At 42.9% G+C, this 27,416-nt stretch overlaps 1 protein-coding gene across 3 annotated transcripts; it reads right to left on the bottom strand.

The window, feature by feature from the left end:
- Nucleotides 1-962: 962 nt before the first annotated feature.
- On the bottom strand, nucleotides 963-22,668 carry LOC139296060 (enhancer of polycomb homolog 1-like). Of its 3 annotated transcripts, none has more exons than XM_070918342.1 (14): nucleotides 22,332-22,668; nucleotides 15,047-15,206; nucleotides 12,353-12,498; nucleotides 11,888-12,094; nucleotides 11,201-11,349; nucleotides 10,738-10,885; nucleotides 9,736-9,900; nucleotides 8,910-8,999; nucleotides 8,366-8,514; nucleotides 7,664-8,100; nucleotides 4,924-5,069; nucleotides 4,725-4,863; nucleotides 3,303-3,684; nucleotides 963-2,656 (listed from the first exon to the last, which is right to left on the bottom strand). In XM_070918342.1, the coding sequence occupies exons 1-14, from the start codon at nucleotides 22,482-22,484 to the stop codon at nucleotides 2,584-2,586; spliced, it is 2,544 nt and encodes an 847-aa protein (XP_070774443.1). In that variant the 5' UTR covers nucleotides 22,485-22,668; the 3' UTR covers nucleotides 963-2,583. The 3 variants fall into 3 exon arrangements, with proteins under 3 accessions (XP_070774443.1, XP_070774444.1, XP_070774445.1); XM_070918343.1 differs by having other exon boundaries at nucleotides 4,948-5,069; XM_070918344.1 differs by having other exon boundaries at nucleotides 4,948-5,069; nucleotides 7,871-8,100.
- Between the last annotated feature and the right edge of the window lie 4,748 nt (nucleotides 22,669-27,416).

The following is a 27,416-nucleotide window of genomic DNA, read 5'->3' as shown; positions in this document are numbered from 1 at the left end:
GGACTTTCTTGTATATAGTTGTAAACGCATGTTATATATTTCCGTGTATCTATTGAGAAAACTCTGATGATGGGCCCTGTGGAAACTTTCCAGTTGCTTTGAGAAGTTCTAGCACGCATACACTTCACTTTAAGAAGCGCTGAGTGTGTTTCTTTACACACATTTTCATAAACAACTTATCTAGTAGCTGCCAACCTACTTCCCATTGCAGCAATTATTTTGCAGTATATACACACACACAGGGGACATTTTGCATGATCTCCGAGGCACATCCCCGAATTTATCAAAAGGCGCCGGATAACAAAACTATCACCACTCAGCAGTTTCACTCATTGATATGACCGACACGTTGCTTCCCCTGCAGATGGTCATAATCTAACACCAGTCATGTAAAAATAAAAGAGCCAGGAAAAGCAGCAGCAGGATGTAGGCAGTTCCCGTCTTTTACGATGTATATGGATCCAAGTCACTGGTGAATGTATATTTAACAGCTCTCATTTTAGAGATGTAATGATTTAGTGCATTTGTTTCGTTTCAAGAACGAGGATGTTCAGCCTTTTTAAATGAAGCTCCAATACACAGACTTGAACAGACGCAAAGCATTGATTTCTTGGACTACAGGTCACAGGAGATAATTAACCCAAAAGGAACCGACCACCTCGACCATTTATAGACGAGACTTTCAAATGATGCATGTTGGTTTGCTGCCAAAACTGCTGGCAGACAGAATTCTGCTCCCTCTCAACATCCAACACTCATTCATGTTTGTACCTGAATAAAAGACGCACATGAAGCAACAAAACCCCCAAATAGATTACAGCATCACAGGTGATGCCTACAAGCCAAAGGGCCCGACAGAGTTATTAGTCAGAGTCGGTGGTTGGAGGTTATTCCCCAACAAGACATTCAGCACTTCACGACACATTGAAGACAAAGAAATGACACACGCTGGTCACAACACATAATGCCCTGGATTTTTATTTCATTTTGTGACAATTCAAGAGGATTCTTAGTCTTTCCCGTGTGTGTGTGTGTGTGTGTGTGTGTGAATGGTGGAAGGGTCTACAAAAACAAAACAAACTCATGAATCAACTGGGCCATTGGAATGGGCATTGGGATTGTGGTACAGACAAAGAAAAACTACAAGTAGCCTTGTTCAGTACCAAACTCTTCACAGAAGAGAGCAATTTTTTTTTTTAGGTTTTTTCTTTTTTTTCCCAAATGAAGGCACCCGATAACTTGTGGTTCATGGCCTTGCAGCCTTCTGGAGAGTTTTTAAAAAGTACAGAAAACTGTTTCTTTTTCCTTTTCAATTAAATACATGTTTTCTTCCTTATTATGTAGAAGCTGGAATGATAATAAATGTCAGTTACTGCATTTTTTTTTTTTTTTTTACTCCCTTAGTTTTTTTTGTGTTTTTTTTTGATCAACAAGTAACAAAAGAATGAAGTCTTTCGTGAGGAAAAAAAAAAAAAAAGTGGAAGATACAAAAATATTTATCTTAAAAAAAATGATCATGGGAGGTGGGCGCTCATCTTTTAGGGAAAACAAAGTGAAATAAGGCCATCTGGTCCAAACCAGAGACCGAAATCATACAAAAGCAGCATCAATCAATTAAAAAACAAAATTATATAGTGCTTAGGTAAGTCAGAAGCAGCAAAGTCTTCTGGGAAAGAGTCTTCATCCCCATTGTTTTGTTACTTGTCTCAGGAATAATATATGTATGGAAGAGCTTTGTGGAAACGGATTAACCCACTGACAAACTGATGCCTACAACAAACAAATTCACACCTGTCGTCGTCTTCTACTGCCCTGCGCCTGAATCTGTATGAATGCACGTCTCCATGGACTCAACATGACACATGGGAACATCATGGAAGGACACCCAACAAAAACGGGCGCGCTCCCGGCCATGTTCACAACATCCAAAAAAATACAGTTGTTTTTTTTAATCTAGCTAAACACTGACTACAGCACGGGGAACCGGTGAGGGGTACAGTGTATAAAAAAAAATAGAATTAAAAAAAAAAAAAAAAAAATCATGAACGGAAAAAAAAACAAACCCTTTTGTAAACACGGCACAATAAATAGATCAAACAGCAGGTTCCGCACCATGCATGTGATGACATACATTTTTCTGTGGTACAACTTTCACACCTCATACTCGCACCAGTTGCAGTTTGTCGTTTTCTCTTTTTAATTTAGATTTTTTTTTTTTTTATATCTCGAGTGCAAAACATCACAAATGAACAATTCTGTATTCAAGTAATGTTATATACAAGAACAGGGGGCTGGGGGGAGGGGGGTATTACAAATATGCAGTACTGTACATATAATTGCCATATTAAGAATTTACAGACGATCTCTTATTAACAGTAACAAATAGGGAAATGGGGGGAGAGAAAAAAAAAAAATGTACGAGACGAGCATTGCAATTAAGTCCCAAAACAGTTACCATGGAAACCCAGCTTTGCCGCGCTCATTCCGCCACCACTTGCTTTCACAACTAACGAACGATGCATAGCACCTAAAAAAAACACAACAACAAAGGAGTTACGGTTCCCCCGCGCTGCGTACGGGAGGCTACGTAACCTCCATGGCCATTGTGTTCTCTGATAGACTGTTCAGTGCTGGCTTGTCTTGTTCGTGGTTCTCCCTGAAGACAAAAAGACAGCAAAACACCGCATGTAGTTAGCATTTAAAATGATTTCATTAATGTACCAATAGTCTTTTTCCACTGCAGAAACTGGTGCGTCTCAACCTGATCTTTTTTTTTTAAGAACCATGTGAGGCTTCACTACGAGGTTGTTGCTTATGTTTCTGTTGTATTTTACAAACTGGGGCACTTTGGATATATGTCGTTAAAAAAGGCAAACGTCTCGACTTACTTACAATAAGTTCATTCAAACTCAAAAAAGGGCTAGATGTCATCAAAAACTGGAAGTGCTACCAAAATAACCTGCTAAAAAGTGTTTGAGCACAACGTCACAAATGTTTTTTGTAAGACGTGAAATTGAAATACTTGCATGGTGTCATGGCAGTAAGCTAAATATAGTGCCATGTGCTCAACATATTCTCTTTGTGTGATATTGTGTCAGAGCCATTTTCAATCCGTCTGTGGTGCATGTAAACAGGATATCTTATTGTATTTGGTACACCTGTGAACACTTAAGGGGGTCTGTTAATCAGACTGATTACATCTGCAGTAATAAACAAGACGGCAGCTATTGTCACTTTGGATAGGTAATATTTCCCATCTAACGCGGACAGAATGGCTGACCCGGTCTCATGTTTTTTCTCACCTGGGCACTATGTCCAGCGGCGAGGCCGAGGCCGTAGTGACCTTGGGTTTCTGACAGTTGGCGGTGGCAGCTGCTGCATGGGCGAGCTTTAAGGCGGATGTTGACATGGTGGCGCTCAGCGTCCGGGGGGCGTGGACGCGCTTGCCGGTGGGAACACCCAGACGGAGGCTGTTGTTGTTTCCCAGCAGGACCTGAGTGGCGGCGGTGCTAGTGGTAGTGGTGTTGGCAGGGTGGGCGGTGCCGTTGTTGTTACTGGTAGCGGAGGTGGAGCTGCTGGTGGTGCAGGGGTGGAGTGAGGCGGGTGTCGGGGTAGTGGTGGGAGGAGCCGGGGCAGCGGGGGAAGGGGATGCTGCACTCGAGAGGTGCAAGCCCTTGTAGACACCTGAGGGGTCAAAAGAGGCCAGGCGGTGGTGGTGGTGGGGGAGGGGGTGACAGGGGTGGGGGATGGTAAGGTTTTAATTAACTGTTTGAGAAAAAATCCTGTTATCTGTATTGGAAACGTGTATAACATACGATGTACTATAATATAACTACTCGAGTACATAAAAAACGTTTCCCTTTTCAACGTGTGAATGGTAATCTAAAGGACGACACGTCTAAGCAGCTCAACACATAACCTGAACTTTGACAACGTGCTCTATTTTAAACATCTACTGCAGGAGGCAGAAGGTCATTTATGAGCTGGATTTATTTCTTTGCACCAGAATCACAAAGAAACTACTAAGTATTACAGACAGATAATCACTGTGAAAGAATTTGTGTTCAAAGTTTAATAGTTTTATCTGTAAGGAACAGATCCTTGGTGCACAGTTTTCATCTGCAGAATAATCTCAAATGGAAATTCATTTTTTTGGTCACTTTTGTCAGTTATCTCCTAAATCCTGCTGCCTGAAATGGCATCGGTTGTTGGGGGTTTACTGCTGCAGGTTTTGTTCAGTCTGCTTTGTGCTGCTATCTACTCTTTCAGTGCTCCATTGTGGGTTTTAGGACTGTAATTACTTAACGCATTGTTTTCTTTGTCTGTACAGTGTCACTGTATTGCAACACTTGGGTGAAGTGCACTTTATTTGAAATGCTTTTCGTTTCTGTAACTGTGCAGTTGCATTCCTTCTCAAGACAAATTATATTTCAGGTGGTGCAAATAATCACACGTTGGGATAGGTGTTGGTATATCCTCAGTAATGAAACATTCCCAGTATTTCTTGAGGTTACAGATTGACCACCTTATTAAATCAAATAATGAGGATAATCACTGAAGTCAGTTACCACCACGCTGATGCATTATTCTTATTATGTTGACTAATGATGACGAGGGTCGCACTCAATGACAAGAAGTCATGGTATTTACGGCCGTTTTCTTGTCATCAATCCACCGACCAGCACGACCAGCCCTACTGGCAGTTGTCTGGAGGGTTGTCATACCTGAGGGGGAGAGGACGCCATTGACTCCGCCTCCCAGGGCTAGCTCCTCCTTGGTTTTGAGAGCCAGCAGTTGGTCGGCGGTGACTAGGGCCGAGGCGGCGAACTGAGCGCTGGCCTGGTCTAACGTATTCGCCAGGCCCTGTCGGGGGAGAAGAAAACCGTCTTAGTCATTGACGAGGAAAAAAACCCCCAAAACAACCTGAAGTGACTGTGGGATACTGACATGTGTGCTGTTTGTAGTGGCGGTGCTGTTGGCTTGCTGTTGCAGCCGGATCTGCTCCAGCTGCTGTTTCTGCATCAGGGCCAGCTGCTCCTGATGCTGCTGGTACTGTTCGGCTGTGAAAGCTGAGAGAGACAAGATACAAGTTTAAAATGCATGGTTTCTACTTATACCCAAATATACATGCAGACAAGTTCATCAAATGCAGAAACAAAATGTGGGCAGATGTGCTTAGTTTGAAAAAACATTTCTCTAACATAAATTCACTTGTTTGTAACAGGTTCTTCAAGTGCCAGACTACTGTTGGAAACTGAAACAACTTTACTGCAGAGACACATGATGGCTTAATGGTGAGGAGGGTTGTATGACACACATTGAGCCAAGACCAATCACACTGTCCGTGTACGTGGCATGCAAGGCTGTGTGTGTGTGTGAGAGATAGGACGTCTTGACCACACCTGCCGTAGCCTCTTGCAGTTTGGCAACCCAGTGGCATCAGCGCCACGTGAAATCCTGGGAAGCTTCAAATCTCATCAGTGATGAAGTTGTTTGAAGCCTCTCTCTCATTTTCAATTTCTTTTTGGTGAATGAAATCACATTTCATTATGCAGCCAGCACCTTTTCCAGCTCTGCCAAATCTTCGAGATGCTGTGGTTCTAAGGCTCTGTGTCTATTTGTAATCTATACAGTAATGCACAGACACAACAGCACTTTAATCAACTCGCACACGCACACACACACACACTTCACTGATCAGCTGCCAAGGAATGACTGACAGGGAAACTGCAACCAAGTTCTCAGACTTCAGTGAGGCAGTTTCTTCAGCTCAGCAGAACCTGAAAGCTCAAACTGTCCTCTTACCAAAAGTCGTGCTGGTGCTCGCCGACCAGTGCGTTTACATGCACATTAGTAACCCGCTTACACTTTAAATCTTCAAGCCTCGGTTCAAAAACACCATACATGCTACCTGGTGACTGAGCTGCATGTGAACACATCTGTTTGACAGTAACCATGTTACTCCAGTGAATGCATACTCAAACGTTCTGCCATAACCTGGTTTCTCCCAGACACCTGCTTTTAGTTCCCCCATGGTCCTATTTGCGTCCCAGTTATTTATCCTGTAAATAACACAGTCTTAAGTCTTTCTTTACTGGCTTTCTATTGATTATGAAGTCCTATACCCACATTTCAAGGTATTACGTGGCCTTGCACCTCAGTGCAATATTGATTGATTTATTCCCTGTGAGCCTTTCAGTTCTCTACTTCACAGGATCCAGGATTCCTCATCATTCTGTGCATTTGAAAGTCACAGCTCGTACTTCGGCACCGCCTCCACCTGGAACACGCTTCATGCTTGTTTCATGCAATCTGACATGTCTTATTTAATCAAAATACCGCACCTTACACTCCCTTCCTCCCTTTACGGCTGCTCTCTGCAGACTTAAGTAACACATCTGTGCAGAGTGACTGCAGTAGCGGTTTAGTTTCTTGTGAAATCTCTTGTTCATTATCTGTGTCCTTCAGTTTCTTTATGGTACTTTGAAGCAGATTAGCTTTTCAAGAAGAAATCAATAGGCAGTTGTTTTTCATGCACATCAAAAACATAAACAACTCCTGTAAACTGCTTGTAGCAACACCAACCATCAAGACACCAACCACCTGACTGCCCTCTCAGTAACACCACCAGGGACCTGTGGCATTTAGTTTGTATTCAACACTCCGTGCCTGTGTCCACACACCCTAACAAATCCTGTGCATCTCATGAATTTATTCATCAAACCCAGTTTTAATTGACACCTTGTGGACTGGGTGGGGTGGGAGGAGACGCTATGTGAATGTCAAGCAACAGCTGTATGTGATGAACAAACAAACCTCTCACAATGACAGGACGGACACTGGTCCTGCAATTTAACACTCCAAACAAAAATATCACCACAATACAGGTAAAAAAAAATGTGGGGGTAAATGGAAGCAATCTGACCTCTGCACCCTGAATAATCTCATGGGTGGATAGTTGCTAATTACCTATCTGAACTAGCATGCCTCTTTAAGGGTCGGCTCAACCAAAGCACAGAGTTCTCTACTCACCCAGAGTAATATCTTGTCACAGTTTTTTTTATGTGCCCAGGTTTTCTCCTCTCAACACAAGAGGAAATGGAATTTTATTTAGGCTGCTAGTATTCAAAAAATACTCAACAGCAACGAGCCTTTCCATAATCCACAGATCTCGCAAACAGTTTTCTTTGAGACTATTCTTTCCAGAAAAAAATCCACGTGACACCTGATTATCCAGAGTAACTGGGAAAGAGACGCTGCTGCGGAATTTTTCTAATGTAATTTTTCTCAACACAATTGTTTTTATTCACCTCCATTGTAGAGGGGAGACAGCAGAAATGTCAGTAGCGGATATCTCAACACCTGAGCAAATAAAACCCAAACTGCTGGCATGGCTAAATACCACCAGGGCTGAGGAATTAAATGTCTTAAGTAAACTGAGGAAACTGAGCCTTTAAAACATGCTCACAGGTAGAAGACAAGTGGTGCTTATGGTGTGTGAATGCATGTCCTGTTTTCAATAAAATAACATTTTTGTGGTTAAATAAGCCACTCAGTCAAAGCAGAGATGGTGGTCTGCAACCCCAAGCTGCAATGAGTGCAAAATAATAAAAACAACACAACGCGTCCACTCTGTGTGTTTGAAGGCAGCCAATCCACTTACCAGCAATGGGTACGGGTGCTGGGACAACCCTCGCCGGGCGTTGAGAGCCATAGGGCTGTCCCCCAGCTGTGGAGGCCGAGACTGGCCGCTTCAGGCCTCGACTCAACTTCCTGAATAGCGGGTGGGCATTGTCCAACTCATGTAGTGGTAGTGTCCGTGGTCTAAAGTGCCTCCATCGGCACGACTTTATATTCAACAGTATCTGACTGAGGTCCGTGGGAGTGGAAAGAGCGGAGTTGAAGGAGGAGGAACTTCTGTCTGAGGTATTTGTTTCTGAGGTACTGGCAAACTTGTCGGTGGCCGGCGAGCGTGAAGTAGTTATAGGAGGAGGAGGAAGAGGAGGAGGAGGAGAGGGTGGAAGAGGCAGGTCGAGCATTTCTGGATCCAGTCCGTGGAAAACATTGTCATAGTCCGTGTATGCCCTGTCCAGCAACACCCTGCGAGAGGAGAGAAGGAGGACAGTGGGTATCAAAGCCAATACTGCCAATTATTGAATTAATCAAGAAAGCAAGCAAGAGTACATGAGAAGACTTAAGCAGCCATTTCTTTCGTGTCGACAAAGAAAAGCTGTCAGCAGCTAAACTATTACCCATCATTGCCTGAGAGTTTTAAAGTCAAACAACGGCATGAGACATGTCCGACAGCGTTTCACAAAGTGAATAGCGTGGCTGAGCAGGTGAAGTGCTAAAATGCTAATCTGACCTGCCGCCTCTTCCCACGCGTCGTCGAGCCATGCCAAGGCAGCGCCGCGGCACAGTGAGCGTGGTGAGACTGTAGCGAAAGCGAGCTTCTGCCAAACCGTCCTCCCAGGGTCCACACCACGGCCAGCTACCCACACGATCCTGATGAGCCTGGAAACAGACAGGATGCTGAATGTCACTCATTGCATTCTTATTGTCGTGCTACAATATCTCCGAGCTCTTTACCAGGTCACTAAAGCAGTGGAGTGTGAACTAAAGGCTTCGAATATTTAGATAAACTTAAAATCTGAAAGCTGTAAACTGAGTTCTAAAAAACACAAAGATGTACAAACACATTACTTCAGCTATGCTACATTACATTTAAATACAATGGAATCCATCTAAAACCTGTCACAGCGTGTTACACTACAACAACTCAATGTGGATAATAGTCCCTGTTCTAATCACTGCTTTTAAAAGCATCTTCAACCTCGGGGCACCACTGCTGGGACGTTATGCCCCCTTAAACCCACCACCATATAACAGTGGATTACCACAGTACTTACAGCGTAGTACTGGCAGCCTGCCTTCCTGCGAAAGGCATAGGCACCATCTGGGTCGTTCTCCTCCTCTGCTTCTGATGAGCCTGAGTGCAGCTGTGGACACAGAGGTCAGAGGTCAGTCTAAGGTCACTGACGGAGCAGAATTTGTAACACCGACGCCAGAGGTTCTGGTTTAAAAGCATTTCCCACCCACTCGTCTCCTGTGGTTTTGCAATTTTGAGTGGATTTATCAGGACAAAGGGCAGAGCGCAGTGACAGAGGTAGAGCTAAAAATCACTAACAGTGGAGGTGTGGAGAGGGCTTGGGTAGGCTGCAGTGCAGTAGGACCGCCAAGTGGTTAGAGACACTCTAAGGTTTCAAGTCCGCGCAATGAACAGTGTTTCCAGCATGTGTTGTGTGCTATGTTGCTGTGTATTAAACAGTTTTATTTTCTTTGCCATATCACATCATCATCTGTTTTAGGCAAAAACATATGCCTTTTCACATAATACCATTTCATTGTTGTTCCTAGTTCCACTTAGGTTTCTACTTAGTTTTAAAAACCTGAATTCTATGAACTGATCTGTCAGCTTACAAACCCAGTGACCGACTAACCAGAGCGTGTTCAAAAACCTTACCTGTTCTGTTCAGCAAGTTCTTTTAGCTTGGTAGTCAACGAATCTTATCAGGATATAACAGCTGTTGCCACTTTGTTAAAAGCATAATTTCAGAATGATGTTTATTAGAAATTGCTATAAACTATAAGCTACTATAAGAATAAATAATGTTTGCAGATAATTCACTTGTCATGTTGGTCTGTGGCCAGTGGTTGAATGAGCTGTGCGTGTACCTGGGAGAAGGGCTCGTCATCCGAGCTGGGGAAGTCGTACTGGTTGAGGTCCTTGGCATTGAAGACAACAGGACCCGGATGGTGGGGTGTGCCCGACGACAGAGGCAACACCTTCTGCTTCTTCACATACGTCCTCTTCTGACGGGGAACTTCCGTCTTCTCGGGCTAAAGGGGGACAGAAGAGATAACTCATGAGACTTTAGAGAACCTTGAAGAGACACCTTTGGAGACGGGCGACTATGGGCAATCTTTAATTTGGCACACAGCTCTCTTAAAATATTCCCAATAGACTGTTGCAGGGATGACGTATTTTTGTAGGCCAACCTGGAAGTTAGCATCTCCCTGGTTCCCTCGACTAAAAGCCAATGGGATTTTGGATTATTGCTGAAAATAAGCTCTGTGGCAAACAAAAGTATATGATACTTAGTTTTGTTCAGTAAGATAATCTTCACTAATGAACACTTGATTTCTGTGTAAGTGTAAATGGAATCGCTAGAAGTAAAAAGCTAACGTCAGTCTATAAACAAACTACACCACAGTCGCCTTACTTCAACGTCACCACCACTAAGCTTAACCTTTGAGAATATAGAGAGACATAGATATATAGACAGATTAGTTTGTGTTTAATGTCCACGACAACCTCTGTAGTCTCATTTAGCCACTTGTTAGCAACCGCCTTTTTTAAAAGACACATAAAAGCTTCGACTCGGGTATCTACTGACGTATTTTATGTCGTAAAACTTCGAGACGAAGGAACTGGATGTGTAAAAATATTAACTAATTCCCGGGTTTTAGGACTCTTTCCTGCAGCACTCTATATCTCCAATTCAAAATGTTTTTTTCTCAAGTTAGATTGAAAATGTGACTCATAATAACCCTTCTCACTCTTCACACCTGCATGTTCCGAGTGTAAATCTCAGATGTTTAGAGACAAACTTTTCACACTTTCTCCAAATCATCCAGTCCAGTGTCAGAATCCTGTTCTTAAATGGTGAGCCTCACCTTGAACTTATAGTCCTTGAGGTCCATGTGGTCCTGGTGTCGGTACTGGTTGGTGAGTGGGACCAGGGGAATGATCTGCGGTCTCACCAGCGCCCGCTCAGCCAGCACCTCTGCCATCACCTCACCACCGTAGTCTGACATGACGTTTCTGGAAGAGAGGAAGGAAAAATAATTAGCCAAAACAGCCTCAGAGATCAGCTATCCACACAAACCATTTCAAACTATTTCATTTGGTATGTTTCCCCCTCAAACTACAGCAATGAAGATTCAGACCCCCTTTACTACAGTTCCAAATAGCACAGTACCCTACAAATGGAAAAAAAGATAAAACGGTTAATCTGAGCAGTCACCCCACTTTTTCCTTTCTCCCTGCTGTCTCCGCCCTGCTAGCCTGCTGTCGAACTATTTTTTGTTATATTTCTGTATTAATGCATTATGTGTGCAGTCCTGGAGGCAGGCTCACCTCTTCTCAAAGATCTCCAGTGTGAGGTGCAGCAGCTCTCTCTTGCTCTTCTCCCTCCTCTTGATCATTTCCAAGATGGTGACAGCTCGGCTGAGATCCCTGCGTAGCTTTAGCATCTTCTCATAGGACGCCTCGTCATTCTTACGGTTCTGAGTGTTGAAGGAAGAAATGGGAATAAGCAACATACAACACGTAAGCTATAATGATCACATGAACACTTATGAAGTTGTTTGGATGACAGCAAAGAGGTTACTAAGATCATAAAACTTAACATCAAGGCTAAATTCTTCTTATGGCCACTTGGTGGCATAGACATCTAAGGGTTGAGAGGAAAATAGAATTTGAAACGTGGTTGTGTTGCCTGTCAGCGTGTCAGGTATTGACAATCTATTCCATCTAAATCACAGGTTAAGCATGTAATGTGACGCAGTGAAACATAATCACAGTGAAAACTATTTCACATGCAAGGAGGAAGTCTGTCCAACACGACAAAGTATTTCCTGCACCATTGCCGTCTCCGAGTCACAGTGCCACTGATGGCACGTCAGAGGATATTCACATTTGTAGTAATTTTACCTTTGAGCAGAAAGAAATCCAACAACCAACCAACCAACACAGGGCTGGATCTGAACCAGGATCACAGCCACATGCAAACTGCTAATAAAACAGAGTGTAAAGACTACTGACCTTCCTGGTTTGCATCTTCTCGGTGCGCCGTCGGAAGGCCACGTAGGGGTCACTGGTGCTGGAGCCGTCCCGTTTCTCCTGCTTGACAGTGGGGATGAGAGAGTTGGCCTTGCTGTTTTTCCTCTTGCGGCTCCAGTAGTCAAAGACCTCCTTGATGAGCTCATCGTCCTCCTTCAGCAGCAGTTTGGCCTCTGGAAGGCTCACCAGCTGAGAAATAGACAGACAGGAGTTACATTTTGAGAAATAAGATGCATTTACACCATGGTGAGGGTGACAAATCTGGTATGACGGACTTTCATCCTGAGGTTGCCTCACCATTAAATTAAATTAAATTAAACCAACTGTTTAATGTAGGCATCATCGTTTCTCAAAAGCTCATTGTACACTAGTCCGTAAGGTTTTTCATTGGACTTTCTTTACAGCTGGCTGCGTTTGGGGGCAGATGGACACACAAACAGAGCAGACCTGCTGTCCACTGCCTTTCTCCAGCCGGTCAATCATCTCCTCAAACTGCAGGAAGCTGATCTCCATCTTCTTCTTCAGCTTGTTCACAAAAGCATCGTCTTCCGAGTCCAGGTCGTAATCGGGCTGCTCTGTGTCCAAGCTGAAAGCTGGAGGGAGGTCGAGAAAAGGAAACAGATGAGTCTCGTAAAACAAACTAACTGGGCTAATAAAACTAAAATGAACTGGGGTATGGGTGTACTTTTTGGCTACATGGATCCATTCAAATGGAGATAAAATTAGGGAGGACAAAAGACATCATGGTGATCCAGTGAACATGACCTCTCTACTCTGACTCCACAGCAAACTGACTGCCGAAAGTCAAAAATTCAGCTTAAATTGGTCTGACTGGTAATGACTGAAGGTCAATTGCATGCGGCATAACAGAATATTATCTAGCCTGTTTCCAGCCAAGTTCACTTAACGTGCAACAATCACTTTGAAATACTAAAAAGGCAGACTTTCTATGAAGCGCAACTTTTAGTTTTTGTTGGAAATGCAGCAGAGAACACCAAAACTCACTTTTATCCATTGAATTACAGAAGGACAAAATTCTCATTTCTGTGCGCAGGCTACAGACGCTAACAAATCTTCACACCACTTTTACCATTTTACAAGTCAGTCAGATTAAAGGAGGAGTTGGGTCCTCTTTGTGCTGAGGTTGTGTGTCCCACATATACAGATGGTTGCTGAGCAATATTACTGTCAAGGCTCCCTGAAGTGCATTTTAAAGTCAGAATCATTCAGTATCCATTCATGTCAGTTTGTGTTTAATGCCAACCGAACAACTTGTCTGCAGCGGCTGCAGTGAATAAGTGGCAGCTGAAAGAAACTGAGGATTCAGAAACAGTTTTACCATATTGCTGGAATAAAGAAGTTTTCATTCAGAGCAACATAACCAGTCATATTATTATAGACTATGTCAAAACAAAAAACATGGTCAAATTCTTTGCTGCACACCAGTCTCTACAAAGCACCCAGCAAACAGAGCGGCAGTATCCCGAGTCATTCATATAAACCCGATGCAGCTCAAACTACACAGCTCTAAGGGCCTACAGTTCACTGGAATAAAAGAAGTGCTTTAAGAGTACAGCCCACACAGCATCTGTTGGACGCTAAGGTTAGGGACACACAAGATGATAATCAGGCATGATTACACCAGATTTGTTGTATTTCAGACAACTGAAAGCATTCAGACTGACTGGACAGTCTACAATATCTGGCTGTTTTGTTGTGGAGAGTTTGGTACATTCAGTACATCACAGACTGACCTGACGCACAATTTAATGGAGTCCGCATTTCTGTGTCTATGAAAGCTAAATAATGCACACTGATTATTTCTGCAGGTCAAAGATACATCAGTATAATTTTGGTTGAAGCGTAAAATATGACTCTCTGCCCTTTCCTAATGGTCTAGTGTGAGTATATTTCTGACGCAGGAGGCAGAAAAATATAAAAAGCTATCCACTCACTTGGTTTAGCTTTAGTCTTCTAGTTCATCTCAAGCCTCAGTGACCGGTGAGACAGTCATGTCAAACCACATCAGGCTAATTCAAATCAACCAATTTCCTTTCTGGTTCTCAACAACTGCCTCTAATCCCACAGCCAGCGGTGTTTTTGTGTTTTATTTCAGCAGCTTCTCGCAGCAAGAACACTGCCACATCTGCTGTCAAATTAATCAGGCTTCCATCAGACATTTGCTAACCTCAGTTCAAATTTAATTAAAGAAAATCACTTTCATATTGAGCTGCCATCAAGTCAACTGGGTACGACAGATGAGATGTATGGTTATTGATGAGCTCTGTCACCAGGGCAATTACATAAGATTTTGACTAGTTTTAGATATTTTGGTAGAAAACAAAACTTTCTAGAACTGGAAGTGCTCAGCTCTGAATTTTCTACGTTTCAGACTGTCTAGACCTCTGAGGAAACCCTGAAATTAGCCCGACAGCAATTTGACAGGACAGAACATTTGTCATTTCAGCCTTCAACTGATAACAGTGTCTTCGTTTGGGGTACAGCAAATTGCTTTCCTTTGAGAAACAATCATGGCAACCACTTGTGACACAGACATGGTTACTGAAGTGAGCAATCTAGCAAACTCATTTTCTTTGATATCATTACTGAAGCAGGCAATCTCGCAAACTCATTTACTTTGACAAACATGTGACAACTCAGTAAAAGCTCATAAAACACATGCCTGATGCCATTAAATGGATAAATAGTTACCAGACACACAGACTCCCTTTACAACGAACGGGATCATGAATCACAGAATGGACTTGCCATTTTACCGTTTCACTTTTTATGCCACACGGGTTATAATTTCATTTCAGGCCACCTTTTCTTTCAGTAATGAGAGTTCTGTAGGAAACTCTTCATACTTTATAGTCAAAAAGTTAATCTAATGAAATAATACAGGTCTAAACTGATGTTTACAAATAAAAAAGCCTCATAAGTACACTAATGTGGGATATTCTACTAATTGCCACTTATAATTTTGATAAACAGCCCTCAAGTGTCATTTAATGCATTCAAAATAATTGAGGGAAACACTATTACAGCCTAATGGAACAACTGAGGTCCCTAATCTGCTACATCAAACTCATTTTCTCTGCTTTCTGCATCACATATTTGCCATTAGAGAAGCCCACTTACGCTGTATGTGAATTAGCTGCTTTGGCATCTTGTAGTCCCCAGGGTAGAGGGATTCGTAGTAGGTGATGTTGCTCTCTGCCTCGGGGACCGGGATGACCATGTTGTCCCGCTTCTCGCCATAAACCTGCTGTGCCGAGATGGCCCGCTGGAGATGGTGTTCCTACAGAAAGACACAGATGGAGGTGAGACACCTGGACCGCTAAGCATGGATGTGCTCTTCCTAGAGATTATGTAAACACTGTGGGGCTAAATACCATACAAACAAAATGACTGGATTAAAAACAGACTTTAAAAACTATTTCAAAACTAAATCTGGAACCAATATGAAAGCAAAAGAATTTAGAACTGATGTGATATGGTCCATTTATAGAAAATGATTATACAGTTGGAAGACGCTGCTCTTTGAGGGAGCTCTCAAAAAATTTCCAACAGCAAAAAGCAGCATAAATCGGCCAGGCTGATATATCAGATTCCAACTCCCAAATACAGATTTAAAATCGGGTATGGACAATGCTTTAGACCTGCATTGATATGATTGGATGACACCAGTCAGCTAAAAGCCACACAGCTGTGAACAGCTGATGCCAATCAGCGAATGCAAGAGGGACCGAACTAACGCTAAGCTCCGTTTATCCATGTGCTGCAGCGATTATCAGGAACCCTTTTCTATTTCAATTGTAATACAGTGAAAGCAAACACCACGACATTTAATTTTACTGTCACGATATCCGCAATCTGAACAAACTGAACAGCTTCGGTCTGTTAAAAAGAAAACAAAATGCATTCACGTGCAACAAACCAAACAATCCAAGAAACGGTTCAAACAGTTCACAAACTTGTGAAGCAATTGTGACAAAAAAACAAAAAAACATTGTTCGACTGAAACATAATAAAGTCTGGTGAACTTTGTCATGCTGAGGGGGAAGTAACACGCTGACTCATGCAGATACCAGCCAAATGTACACCTAACGTGCAAACTCAGTTGCAGGAGGAAACTCACGGTTATCCGGTTACACATTGGGCAACATTTGGCATCCACACAATATGACAATCTATGACAAACATGCTGTATAGCAACAAACAGGACTGCAGAGTGAAACAGAACCACAACAGTTCATAAATCTGCACTGCCAGACAGACTCTTGAATCTTTGAGTTTGTGCTTATATCTAAATATATGCAGTTATAAAGCTATTCATTTATATATGTGAACACGACTGTAATTTTCATGGTCATAAGAGATTACCAAATGGGCCTAGAATGATATGAAGAAGCTGGACAGAGACAAATCTGAACCTGCCAGCCAATCACTATCATCTGCACTAAAACAGAGGGAAACATGACACTGTTTTTGTCTCCAACGCTCCGTCAGTTGGCCTTATCTACCCACCACAAGTGTGACGAGAGCCTGCCGCTGCCAAGCCTGCCGAGGGGTAACGTGCCGCAAGGAAGGCAGACAGGCTGGATGGCTGACTAACTGGCTTGCTGACGGGCTGCTTGTCTGAACCGTCCCAGTCAGTCGTAGTAAAGCCTTTGGCCCAGAGCTGGGCAGTGAGCCACTGGCAGGCAGTCTGTCAACAAGGCAGCGTGCCGCTAGCCTCGTACAGCAGCTCTCAGAGAGAAGGTGTGTGTTTATTGTTTTCCCTGTGGCTGTCAGAAACACAAGGGTATAGACGGGGGGTTCTGTGCCTAGTGAAGGTAGACAGAGTGAATGAATGAGTCAAAAAGAATGTGCGTGCACACTTCAATGAATAAGTGTTGAGCACAACTGTCATGCTATGGTTGCATTTTTCCACGGACAGCAACAGACTTTTCGTATTGCCAAAACAACCACTGTAAGTCAGTCACGGCATAGTCACTGTTGAGTAAAGCAGGTGCAAACACTGAGAGGAAGATGTACTACATCAGCAAGCACCGTGGAAGGGCTTCATTCAGATTCTGCTTTATGCAGTCGACAGTCAGAGGGACAGCAGTCTGAATTCTAAACTTCAGGAGGTTTGCCATGTTCCCGAGGTTGACACCTAATGCTGTTCCACCAGTGAAATCAATTCTGCAACTAACACCAAGTCACTGCTTCTTATTCACAGGTAACGTGAGCATTTATACTGGCTACACCGCAGGCCTTACTGGCTGAGTGCGTTTCTCTTATAAGGATCCATCTGCAACATGCATGCATGCATGGTCAAGCCCAGTGTGCAACTGGCCAGCTTCAAATTATGCCTATAATGACTGCTAGCAGTGTTTCACATAGGTTGAGGATTCATTTGTGGTGGTCACAGGGCTGCATCAAGCTTTGTAAGTCAGCTGCAGCAGTACACTCAATTCACAAGTCGGTTATAAGGCTAAAATCTTTCACTGTGTGTAATTTAATATATAATACAGTCTGTGGAATGTCCAAAAAATCATATATAGATAAGACATCCACATGTGAATGTTTTTGGCTAGTCTGGTCAATTAAACCCCTGTAAGATTAGTCAGCTCACAGTACATATAAAATCCTACAAACCAACGAGCTAACTACTGTACAGCAATGCACATCATAACAATATCTTTATTTAACTGCAACTTCTGTACAATGAACAGTTGTTTGGTGGCCTGGCAGTGCGTGAGTTTAGACTGAGCAGCCCCATTATATCAATATGGAATTTTCTACTTTCAACATTTATGCAAGCTGTTTTTTGTAGGTCGTTTTATCAGCTTAGTGTTAAATGTCAGCTGGATTTTGTTTTACTGTAAGCTTCGCCTGGCACCACATGATGGCCAGAAGGAAAATGCGGACTGCTTATGAGAATGGGAACATAAAAGGACGACAAAACTGTTTCCAGTGGGTTAAATCAGGTAAAGTGTGCAGCATCTCAGACAGACATCATGAAGTTGATCACTGCTGATAACGGGTCAATTGGTGCCTTTATGAACAGCACCAACAGGCACGCTTTTCAATGTTATAAAAAAGGTTTTTAGGGTCCTTGACACTTTCACTGAGGCCTTGTAGACACACAGCAGTATTATACTGCATTCAGTGCAGGCTATACCATTCAATGTGGTCTATAGTCATGTATTATTTCATACAATACACTGCATTCAGGCAAGAAAAACAGCTTCTCCACCGACTAGCCAAGACTGAAAAATGTAGACAAACCACCATGACAAATTACACATAATGTATCCTATCCAACTTGAAATTACGTATTAAATTATCGTGGTAATGCTCATTACACACAATTTTAATACATTTCCAACCACGAGTCCAGAGTTTTGAATGATTTTAAATCAGTGTTTAAAATGTGAAAATATTGGATTATGACTCATTTTGCTACTGGCATAATTAATTGGTGGCCACTAATAATTTCAGGCAGAAACGTTAAACTTTAAAAATGTACTTAATGTGTGACCTTCAGTATACCATCATGTTGTTTGTAGTCATCTAACATTTGCAGTCTACTGTATAAAATCTACTTTATTGTGTCCCAGAGCACTGTGTTCATCAACACCATTTGGACTTTTGGGACTAACGATTTTCTACAGCCTGTTATACCCGAGGCAAATCGTTGCATTTTACATTTATAGCGCCATGTGCTCTGGTGATCTGTTCTGGGTATGTAGCTACTCCCTTAGCTGGAGAAGCCAGGAGTTTTATTCTTCCCTAAGGCGTCTGCATACAGAACTCAAAACTCTTACACATTTAACCTATTCATAGCAGTATGATGCGACCCCCTCTGTGCATGTATGCTTGCATAACCTTCACGTTCCTATCTGATTCCCACTGAATCATTCCCCTGGCGAACGCCTAAACCTCTGCATCAACTTCCTCGGGCCTCTCCACAATGAGGGAAAAACTCATAAAATCAAACGGCCTTGAGCAAAAACATGTTGGCTGCCAAACCTAATCAAGCAATGTGTTTGTTTACTTTCCCGGCCATGGCTATTTGCCTGAGAATAAATAGACTTAGATTGAGGTGAACAGTCAGAATACAGAGCATTAGCTGGTGGCCTCACACACACACACTTTCTCTTGGTCTCGCTTTCTCACACGTACACACAGGAGTCCAGAAATAGCCTTCTAAAATGACCACATCGATCACTGTCACGTCTGCTGAGGCAGCCAGAGCCTCCTCCACCTACACCAGTCTCGCCTCTGACAGCTACTGTCCCAGACACTGTAAATGCCACTTAACATGATGGACAACCGCAGGGGGTGGTCGCATAGGGCTGTCGAGGGATGCATAGCTACAGTACAAAGCAGTTTTATGCACTGCGCGGGAGAGGACTTTTTAACACCCAGCGTAAGTGGAGTGGGAAATTAACAGTAGCCATCAGACTGTACGTTTGGCTGTGGCTGGTAGATTCTAACTCTGCCCCGCAGTTTGTAAAGTAAGTTATCAGGAATTGAGACCCTTTCTGGCCATCAAGTCAATATGGCTGGAAGTAGTGTCTACAAGGAAAAATAAGTTTTATAACTTGGAGCGTAGGCCCACGGTTGCATAATAATGCAGCAAAACCAATTAATCACAACCAGAGAATTGTTTTCCATCCATGGGTCTATGACCGGAAAATTCCTAAAATGACTGGTCATTCTCAGAAGTTGTTCCAGCTGAGGCTTGCTTAGCTGGCAAACTTGCTGTGGCGTTAGAGTCAAGTACCTGCCCAGAGGCTGGTGTTAATTTTCCAAGCTGCCCTCATACACGCCAACACAAAACTGTCAACAGTCAAAGAAAAAAGGAGGGAAACAGCTGACAAAGACAACTTTCAATTTCACAGCATGTAGACGGCAGAGACTTTGGACAGGTGACATGCCCCACATTCCCACCCAGCAAGGTCACCTAGGGAGAAACTGGTGGCCTGCCAGAACGTGTGTCTGTCTGTGTCTGTGTGCGAGTACAAGAACTGTGTCTGGCAAAAACGCAAACACAACAGATGCCTGTGGGTTCCCACCGGGGCCGCAGACGCTGACCTCACTTTCACCCAAACGTAAACACAAGACAAAAGTGTCTGGCCCAAAACAAACAAGCCGCACGTGCCGAGGGAGTTTCTGCGATGACGGCCCTTCAGTCAAGCCACGCTACACACACACACACCGCCTGTAAATTACAAAACCACATGCTGGGCTGAGCAACGATTTTTTTTAAAGACAAGCCCAGCAGCAACAGAGAAAGCCAGCATGTAGTCTTGTGCTCACATAGATGGTTCAAACGAGTAATGCTAAAGTAGCATACAGAAAAGCCTAAAGTTCAACAGTGCACTCTTAAAAGCTCTCTATTAACAGAGAGTCAGGAAGTACAGGGACAACACTCAATGCTAAGTGGTTTGCAGGGTGAATGTGTGGGTAGTCAATGTGGTTGGGGTGGTGACAAGCTCAGTGGGTCGAGCATATCTCCAGAAATGCCAGGAACTATTCCCTGTGTAGATCAATGAGTGAAGAATCAGAGACACAATTCCCAGTGGAGGACCAAAAATAATACATGCACTTTCAGTACAATAGAACACCTTCACCATACCTTATGTGCTGACAGAGTTATATAAAGAGCATGAACAAACGTGTCTAGCAGCAATGACTTCAAAGCATGTTGCAATCTCACACCTGACATAGAAATTCATAACAGCTCTGAGAGGTTGGCATGAAGCAGGCCTTGGCCTACCTCTTATGATAATATGACTGTTACATAACCAAGCACTCCAGCTGAGCAGAGCCTAGACTTTGAACTGACAGTGACAGTGACAGACCCCCCCCCCCCCTGCTGCTGCCCTGACATCCTCCTGAGCTCCACGTGCCGCTGGTCTGCCAGCCTGCTGTGCCATCTGACACACTGAACCCCTGGCCTCCACGAGAGCAGCGAAGCAGAGTGGCTGCAACATACTTTCAGTGAATAATAACAGTATCCACCACAGACGCCTGTAGTGATATTCCCTGTTTACTTGCCCATATATTCAAACATTAGTCAAGACTGCTGGGTCAGCTACAAAACAATACTCTCAGAGAAGCTGACATCTTGCTTGGGGGACCCAGAATAAGGGCTGTAGTCAAATAAATGTGATGATAGGAATAGAAAGACAAAAACTACCACGAGGAGCTAGTTTAAAAACAATCCCCTACATCCTACAGATAACCACTACACCTCTGTGGGAGGCAGCGCAACCGAGAGCATGTAGCAGACTGTTTATCTACCTGCCTCAGTGGCTAAAGCGCATCCCTGAACCTCACCTGAAAATACCACTTTCTCTTGACACCTAAACCGTCTGAACACTTTAAGAGTTCCAAAGGATAGCCAATTGTGCCAAAATAGCTGGTGGAGCTTTTCAAATGATCAATTTCAAAATGTACAAGCACTGGAGGTATTAGGTTTGTGAATGGGATTTAATGTTCTGATCTGGAAAATCAAATGTCAACACTGGGGGAAACCGGTGAGATGATTATTACAGTGACAACAGCTATCCAGGAAAAACCACCGTGTCCCTCCGAGCGAGGATAATTTGAGAAATCTCTCCAGGTTAGACTGAAATTTAATACACATCTCTGACAGCTACACAAGCAGGGTTGACACAGTGCATTTACTGTTCAAATAGGGCTGTTAGTTGTTGCAATAATTGAATTGCAACAGCTGCATTATATAAACAGTGAAGGATCACAACCCACAGCCTCAATACAAATAAACATGAAGGGTTGTATCATATATGTAGACAATTACATGACATGACAAAGTGCTAATAGCCAACTGTACCCAACTGTGACAACCTGCACTAACGCAAAAGATGTCTTGATTTGAAATATGCCAACACACACACACACACACACTGACGTGAGAAAACACAACACTATATCCTGTTCAGGATGAACCAGGCTGAGTTTTTCCTCGATGCATGGCAGCAGTGTTGACATTTCTGTCTGGTAGTAGCATAGATGCCACATATAATCTAAAATCACTAGCTCCCCCTTGCCCTGGTCCTTTGCAATTACGCCAACACAAGGCCCCATCCTGACAGACAAGACAAAATGTCGGAACTGCTGAAGTCACATGACTCCTTTGTACTCAGAAAATCACCTCACGCATAAATACGCCGGTCAAACTGGGTAATTTTATCCTATAATGACACAACGCATCCCCGCTTTTCTCAAACATCCGTCCAAGTCCCACATATGTGTCATCTGCAACAGAAATCCGTCGTGTTTCTCCTGAGAAAATTGGCGGCCATTTTGTGAAAGCTTGCGCAGAAAAAAAGAGGGACGCCTGTGATCATTTAAAAATAAACCAAAGCATATAGTTTCACATTTTCGGACGGTTAAAGCATACCGATTCCTCTTCTTTCTCCATCCCCGTAGGCATCTGCGGCACGGCCCGGTTAATGGATGCATATTCGTGTAGGTCGGGTAAATCCTCACAACGGAAGACGGGTAGTGGCTTGGAAGCGTCCAGCGCCCGTGCCCGAAACGACAATTTACTCATTTTTCACAATTCGAGATGCAATATAAATCTATCGGATCTCCTAATATTCACAACGGTACCGAGTGGAGCTTTCATGGATGTTTCTGTGCGGTTATTCTCTATTCTAACGTTCGAATGGTGGTAGCTTGTATTTAGGGCGTCGCCAACGGAGCCGGGGGAAGGCCCGGATCTTGGTCGCTCTCTCTCGGACTGTTTTTTTCCGACGCTCCGCTCCCTATCGTTGGTTCAGTGCGCCATGGACAACATGGCGGACATTTAAAACTCTTTTGCTGTGTTTCGCTCGGAGCGGTCCAACCCCCAGTTCGCGGACCGACCATTCCCACACGATCCCGAGCGCTTGCGCGTTGCGGGGGTGGGGGGAAGGGGGCATTTCTTGCAAACTAACTCCTCTCCACACATACACATAAATTATTGAAATAAACATTAGGCATGACCGAAACATATATTGCAAAAATGAAATAAATAATGGATTATATATTAATGAAGCATCTAAATAAAATACAATATAAATACACAAATAAGGGGAAAATAGAACTTATTTGTATTCAATTACTAGACGAAAATGAACTATTTAAGCCAAAATAGATATATCAGTTTATAAATGTAAAAAATGATTCACGTGTGTATAACGAAAAAGAAAAATATAATTAATGACAATATTTTGAGATTTGCAGCCATGACCAATGGAATTACTTAATCAATATTAGGTGTTGCCAATTTAGAGGTTTTGACTGCTCAGCCCATATTTGAATATTAAATATACATAACATATCCACGTTTGTTTTTACCAGACCTCAAATCATGACATTAAAGCTCATCTGTCCAAGTTTATTCTGTTGTATAACTTTTCCTTTTAGTCAGGCATTGATAATATAAAGGATGTTAAAGTGGGTGTTGTCTGGTTTAATAAAACATGTTACCCTTGGGAAACACAGTAAAACTACCCTAAAATGCTAGCAGTAAAAGTAAAGTGTCATGAGATGACTTTTGTTGTGATTTGGCGCTATATAAACAAAATTGAATTGAATAGAATTAAAAAAAAAAAAACGCCTCAAACAATTCCCTCAAAGTTCCTAGATTATTATTTTCTTAGTCAAATCTATTCCCAGTTTTAGCAAAATACTACTATACTACTAAGATCTGTGTTATGGTAGTTGGTTTTATGCATTAGTGCAAACCTGGAGGAACAAAATCTTTAATAGGGGTAAGAGTTACAAATTCTGCATTATCCACCACAGGCCAACGCCTAAAGTACCACAGAAGTAACTGCTTCTGCAACTGACCTGGAAGAACTACTCCGATCCACTGAACCTTATCACTGGTGAGTGTATAACAGCCCACTGTAAAAAGAAAATGTTTATTCCAGGTGAAAGGCTTCATAGCAACATGTTCAGCACATGAACAATGTTGCCCTCTTCTGGTCTGACAGGCAAATGATCCGACTTTCAAGTAGTACAGAGACGCTGCACACACCAATTGCTGAATATTTGTGTACAAAACACTCCAGCAGAGTCAAACCTGTAACCCTGACAATGTCAGTACCGTGCTTATCTCACTGTTGGCTGTAACTGAGCTTCCAGGGGGCTTTGACATTCAGTTTTTGCCACAACCCCATGGATTTGGGGAATTGAGAACTGATGGGTCCACACTTAGCATGCTACACAGCAACAGCCAAAGACATCTAGAGTGCTAATAATAATAATGTTTATCAAGGTCAGAGTACTTTTTTACAATCATTAAAACATCTTACCTGTTAATGACATTGGGTTTAGCCAGGGTCCACCCAGGGGAACTGAGGTTTTCTTTTCATCATTATATCCACAGACTGCATCATGAGGACCTGAGGACCAATTGACATGAGCAAACAAGGACATTTAGCCCAAACTCTGGACTTTGTGACAGTGTACGAGAAAAACAAAGCTTTAAAAAAGGAAAGACATTAAGAGGACTCAGTTACAGGGGTAAATAAAACCGAGTGGCATGCAAGACGGTTTAAAAAAGAAACTCAGCTAAGAGTTTTCCCTTGTTAATTTAAGAGAGGTTTTGGAGAGGGTTGTCTGGGCGGAGCAAAGACAAAACATTTGTCCACCACCTGATCATAATTGTCAGCCCCCCCCCCCCCCCCTCACCATTCCTCCTTGACCTTTGTATCATGCAAGTACCACTGTTTTTGTTGTAAAAAGCCATTTGATGCCAATTGAGAAACGAGTTCTGGATGACGCTGATACTTTGTATAAAACAGGTAGACAGGAAATGTGGGGAGAAAAGCTGATTAGACGCAGCAAACCTCCCTAGTGTTACACAATTTAACCCCAGGCCAATGTGACGCCCCAATGCCGTTTTCAATGAAATGTCTTGACAGCTATTGAATGGACTGCCATAAAATTTGGTACAGAATTTTGTATTCCTCCTCAGGATGAATTGTAAGAACTTTGGTGATCTCTCATCTTTTCATCTAGCACCATGTACAGTCAAAATTGTCAAATACCATATTCCTGCAAAACTAATGACATCAACTGCACCTGAATGCCACTAGAGGTCTCTATCTGAGGTTTAAGGTAAACCCAGAGACGCTGCCGACCTGCATTTTCTACCAATTGAACTGTAACCTGTCTCCAAAGGAACCTGTCCTGTCGTACAGTGAGCGCTCACTCTACCACAAGATCAACCAAACATTTATTCTCAGGCAGGAGTTCTATTATGCAAAGCAGCATTGTGGTTATGAGCACTGAGGCAAATGAAATCCCCGGATAAGAACTTGTATTTGAATACTGGTCTGTTGGATATGCATAACTAGCTGTTTTCATTGATGTATAGATACTTTTGTCTATATTTTAATTGATTCCTCAACATTTCTTCCTACTTGTGATACATCATTATTACAGTGTCAGCACACTCTTGCAATATTGAGATGAATACTTTCTTTCGACATTTCACCTGTTCAGTAGGCAGTCGAGTCTGTTGCCATGAGGTTATGGAATATGTGCATGTTCCTGTGTGTTAAAAACGATGCTAAATGCTGTATAACTGGAAGAACTAGGTAATGCCGTGACAATATTGATGCCTGCTTTTTGAAAAATCACCTTCCCATTTTAGAGGTTTGTGTTCCCCTTCAGTTACACTGATATTATGCTGTATTATAGATGAATGCCTTGAAATATTCTGAATTTGCAGATAGTAGCCAGCCAAACTACTAATTAGGAAGAAGGCAGAAATTGGAGTCTGCGCTCAGGGCCTCAGTGTCCTATGATTGTGCAGAGATGACAAAAGCTAGGGTGAAATATTTAGTCTAAGTTGAGTTAAGGTAATGTCAGTGACCTTGACATCCAAGCTTCTAAAACCATAGTAAGTTAGGTGAACATACCAATAGGCCATCTCAACCTAACAAACTGTACAGCCATTCCTCACATAGTTTGTGCTGGCCTACAAATGTCCCATGAGGGTGGGGTTAGTCCCACAATACCCAGAGAGTTTACACAATCACAGGAAACGCAATTTATTATACTTTTCTGATTTACTTCTTACCTGGCTGACCTGATGTGGTAAATCATACCCATCCGGTATCCTAAGCAGGCTTTTATCAATAATTATTAACTGATGATAGTACGACAACCACCGATTGTCACCATGAGGCAGATCTATCCCTGACTGGGAGCAGGTCTTCCAAACTTCATCTTTAAAGGGAAGCCGAACTAGTTACTGAAGTCTTCCCCCCCTTTTTTTAGTCCATGTAGGGAGAGGAGAGGTGGGTGTTTGAGGAGGGGGAACCTACTGTGGGTTACAGTAGATAATGCAGGGGATATGAGGGATCCAGACCCATGCAGGCCAGGGCCAAGCAGTTCCCCGACAGACCACAGGAACTGCCTGGCACTGTTTAGCCACACACCCTGAGCCTATGATCCAACAATGTTACATTCCCAACCAAGATGATGAAAAACCCGAACACGAAATCATGTCAAAATTGAGTTTGGGGCTCTCACCGACTCTTCATCTCCGCCTTCTGCTGATGTTTTCTCTCCCTACTGGCCGGATCAGGTTTCCGACATTCTCGTTTTGCCATAAACGTAACAGCCAGTGAACTACATTTTTGTTTTATACAATTCAAAACATTTCCATTGCCTAAATCGATCGATATCATCTGCTCACTTCGAGAGCTGGCAAAGTGATTAGGAACTTGTGGTTTTAGTGCTGAATTGCATCCAGCTGACCAGCCAGGAATTTGATTGCGTGTATGAAATCATCTGATGCCAGAAACACTATTCACGATGGGGCCTTTTTTTTTTTTTTTTTGGCGACCATCGATTCAAGTTAAACATTACAAGAAAATACTCACCAAGTCGACCATTTAGCACACGTCTGGGGTTTACAGACAGATGGGCAACATTTCTGCAAGTCAGAAGTTAAAAAAAAAAAAAAAAACGCCAGGCAACACGACGCAGCTAGCCAGAGAGGGAGCCAACTAACATGAACGTTAGCCACAGCTACTTCTTCTACTTGGCTTTATGATGGAAGCCAAACGGCGAGCCGCTGTCGGCGTTATGTCCACCTCGTCAACGAGCGTTTTTCGGTCGATGAAAAGTCTGTTTTCCTGTCGATGTAAAGCAGGCTGAAACTAGAGAGGTGGCAACCAAAGTGCTACTGTTGGGGGTTAACAACTTTGCTGTAAAACACGGCCTGTGATTGGACGGCCGAGACCACCAATCACCTGTGGAGAGCCCTGGGCTCGTGGCGTCACGCTCCACGGGGGTTGGAACGAAACGTGATTGGCTGGCAATCTTTTAGCTTCTAGCTGATTTTTGTTTCCCATTACAATCATACTTTTACATCTGTTTGTTCGTCGTTTTTAGCACAGGCTTCGATTTGCACTTGCTCCCCCTTTTCGTGGACTTATCTGACAATTAACTGCGGGCTCTCTGTGAAACGATGCTCTGT

The sequence above is a fragment of the Enoplosus armatus genome, chromosome 14 (genome assembly GCF_043641665.1).
Source record: "Enoplosus armatus isolate fEnoArm2 chromosome 14, fEnoArm2.hap1, whole genome shotgun sequence".
Classification (NCBI taxonomy): Eukaryota; Metazoa; Chordata; class Actinopteri; order Centrarchiformes; family Enoplosidae; genus Enoplosus; species Enoplosus armatus.
This window is presented reverse-complemented; position numbering and strand designations above follow the sequence as displayed.